The 3,051-nt window shown below is 55.0% G+C and overlaps 1 protein-coding gene across 1 annotated transcript in view; it reads left to right on the top strand.

The window, feature by feature from the left end:
- The first annotated feature begins 6 nt into the window (after positions 1-6).
- ZIC2 (Zic family member 2) overlaps positions 7-3,051 on the top strand; it is a 3,605-nt gene continuing 560 nt past the window's right edge. The window contains exons 1-2 of the mRNA XM_039730445.1: positions 7-1,094; positions 2,818-2,981. Coding sequence (XP_039586379.1) covers positions 92-1,094; positions 2,818-2,981 — 1,167 coding nt within the window. The 5' untranslated portion in view covers positions 7-91. The remainder of the gene's footprint in view (positions 1,095-2,817; positions 2,982-3,051) is intronic.

The raw sequence follows: 3,051 nt of genomic DNA, 5'->3' as shown, positions 1-3,051 counted from the left end.
CCCGCGCCCGGGCGGGCGGGCGGCGGCAGCCCGGAGGCGGAGGCTGTAGCGGGGAGGCGGCGGCGGCTGCGTCCCCGGAGCGGCGCGGACCATGCTGCTGGACGCCGGCCCGCAGTTCCCGGCCCTCGGAGTGGGCACCTTCGCCCGGCACCACCACTCGGCCGCGGCGGAGATGCAGGACCGGGAGCTGAGCCTGGCGGCGCAGAACAGCTTCGTGGACTCGGCGGCGGCGCACATGGGCGCCTTCAAGCTCAACGCCGGCGCCCACGACCTCTCCCCCGGGCAGAGCTCGGCGTTCACCTCGCAGGCGCCCGGTTACCCTGCCGCCGCCCTGGGCCCCCACGCCGCTCATGTCGGCTCCTACTCCGGGGCGCCCTTCAACTCTACCCGGGACTTCTTGTTTCGCAGCCGGGGCTTCGGGGACTCGTCGCCGGCCGGCGGACAGCACGGCATCTTCGGCCCTGCGGCCGGCAGCCTGCACCACCCGCACACGGACGCTCAGAGCCACCTCCTCTTCCCGGGCATCCACGACCAGCACGGTCCCCACGCTTCCCAAAATGTTCTCAACGGGCAGATGCGACTGGGCTTGCCGGGGGAGGTATTCGCCCGGTCGGATCAGTACCGCCAGGTTTCCAGCCCCAGGACTGACCCTTACTCGGCGGCTCAGCTGCACAACCAGTACGGCCCCATGAATATGAATATGGGCATGAACATGGCAGCCCACCACCACCACCACCCAGGTGCCTTTTTCCGCTACATGCGGCAGCAGTGCATCAAGCAAGAGCTCATCTGCAAGTGGATCGATCCCGAACAGCTGAACAACCCCAAAAAAAGTTGCAATAAAACTTTCAGCACCATGCACGAGTTGGTCACCCATGTCTCGGTGGAGCATGTTGGGGGACCCGAGCAGAGCAACCATGTCTGCTACTGGGAGGAGTGTCCCCGCGAAGGCAAACCTTTCAAAGCGAAATACAAACTGGTCAATCATATCCGAGTGCACACGGGAGAGAAACCCTTCCCCTGCCCCTTCCCTGGCTGCGGAAAAGTTTTCGCCAGATCAGAAAATCTCAAAATTCACAAAAGGACGCACACAGGTAATTCGGGTTTCTTTCGCCAGATTTCCTCCCGCTGCCCGTGCCTATATACGTGTGTATAAATATATGTGTAAACTGATAGATACTCAGACAGAATGATGTTAAATTAGGAGAGTGATAAAATAAGCTTCCAGTTTATTTTTTTTAACCCTCTCCATCATATGGCTGCGTTTGTTTTGGTTTCTTCCCCAGCAGCATACACCCCCCCCTCCATTCCAGATTTCGAAAGGATATTTTACCGATTTGTTTTAATCTGGGAGTGAGAGCTGTAGATTCGCGCTGAGGTTCAGCAGAGTCTTTCCGCAGAAACGCGGAATACACCGCGAACCAAATTTTGCCGTCTTGCTAAAATACGGGAAGACATCCGTCCATCCATCCATCCATCCATCCATCTGAAACGCCTTAGTCATTTGCTCTATGCAACGTATTTGCGTAAAACTTCAGCGCTTGTGAGCATGGCTTTTATTTATGGATACTGAGAGAAACTATATAAATACGTGCAAAATCAATCATTAGTCCTAAATCCCGTTAGAAGTGGCAAAAAGTCCCTTTCTGGGAATGTTTTCCATTAAATTTAAATGGTGTGAGCAAGGCAATAAAATTTTCTCATTTTAAAAAAATTGTTTTTAAAGTCTCACTCGATGTGATTTAAGGTGTTTTTGCAACAGTTTATTAAATTATGTAATAGGGAACAGAGGATTTGAGGTTCGGAAACTTCCACCCAAATCAGGTGGAAGAGGGTCGAGGGAGCTCAGGCTTTCCTGATGGAAAATCGCCTGAGCCGAAGGGTAACAAAAATAAACGCATCCTCCCGCCTCATCTATTATTCATTTACTACTCCTGCCGGCTCAAACCGTGCCAGACTATTTCATAAAAGACGGCCAAATATTTTAGCGACTTCCACTCCAAATATTTACCCGGAGAAAGGCTAAAAATCTCGAGGCCTATTGTTTTCTCAAGTGCTAAGCCCGATGCGAGGTGCGAGACGAGCTTTAACAAGGTTTAAAATTTGAGAAATGTATTTGCATGAGATGCCCGCACTGAAGTCATTGTGTCTGAGCGGATGTCTTTAAGAAACAATTTAGGTGCTAATGGAATCTAATGTTAAATGCTTCCCCCTCCAAAGGCGGGGGAATGTGGAGTTCTCACCTCCAAAGTACTCCCCGGCATTTGGAGTCCTGGCAGCCGGGCGAGAGGAATCCCTATGAAAATTAAATGAAGTATTTTACAGACGTTTAGTTTTCCCAGCGGATGTGCGTTTATCTCGAATATCCATACAAGAAACAATATACCCGGCCTTAAATCTGTCGGTAATGGTTTCCAGTTTAACAGGATAGCGGATTTGGTACCGAGGCGAAACGGCTCGGTGATGCTTGCTTTTTTTTTTTTTTTAATCGTCTTTCTTCTTCAATCTCTTTCGGGGCTGGCTATGTGTGTCGGCACCGCTCGAAATAAAATCAGGCAAGATGCCGGGACGGGGACACCCCCGGGGTTTTGGTAGGAAAAGCAGGAGGGGGACGAGGGTTGCCTCGCTTCAGGGCAAGGCGTGAGCGCTGCGGCCCTGCGGGTACCGGGACACAGCCTCCCGGCCCCTCGCTTTGGGAAACTGCTGTACGGAACGACGGGCAGAGGAGGGCGAGGGCGGGGAAACCCTGCGCGGGGCCGTGCGGGGTTTGCGCGGGGGCGGCCGCGCTCACCCCGCTGCTGCGCCGCTCTCTTGCAGGGGAGAAGCCCTTCCAGTGCGAGTTCGAGGGCTGCGACCGGCGCTTCGCCAACAGCAGCGACCGCAAGAAGCACATGCACGTCCACACCTCGGACAAGCCCTACCTGTGCAAGATGTGCGACAAGTCCTACACGCACCCCAGCTCCCTGCGGAAGCACATGAAGGTACCCGGCCCCGCAGCCGGCGGCGGGAGGCGGGAGGGCGGCCGCCCCGCGCCGGGCGCCCCGACGGGGC

Source organism: Passer montanus, unplaced genomic scaffold (assembly GCF_014805655.1).
Source record: "Passer montanus isolate IOZ18808 unplaced genomic scaffold, ASM1480565v1 scaffold72, whole genome shotgun sequence".
NCBI lineage: Eukaryota > Metazoa > Chordata > Aves > Passeriformes > Passeridae > Passer > Passer montanus.
This window is presented reverse-complemented; position numbering and strand designations above follow the sequence as displayed.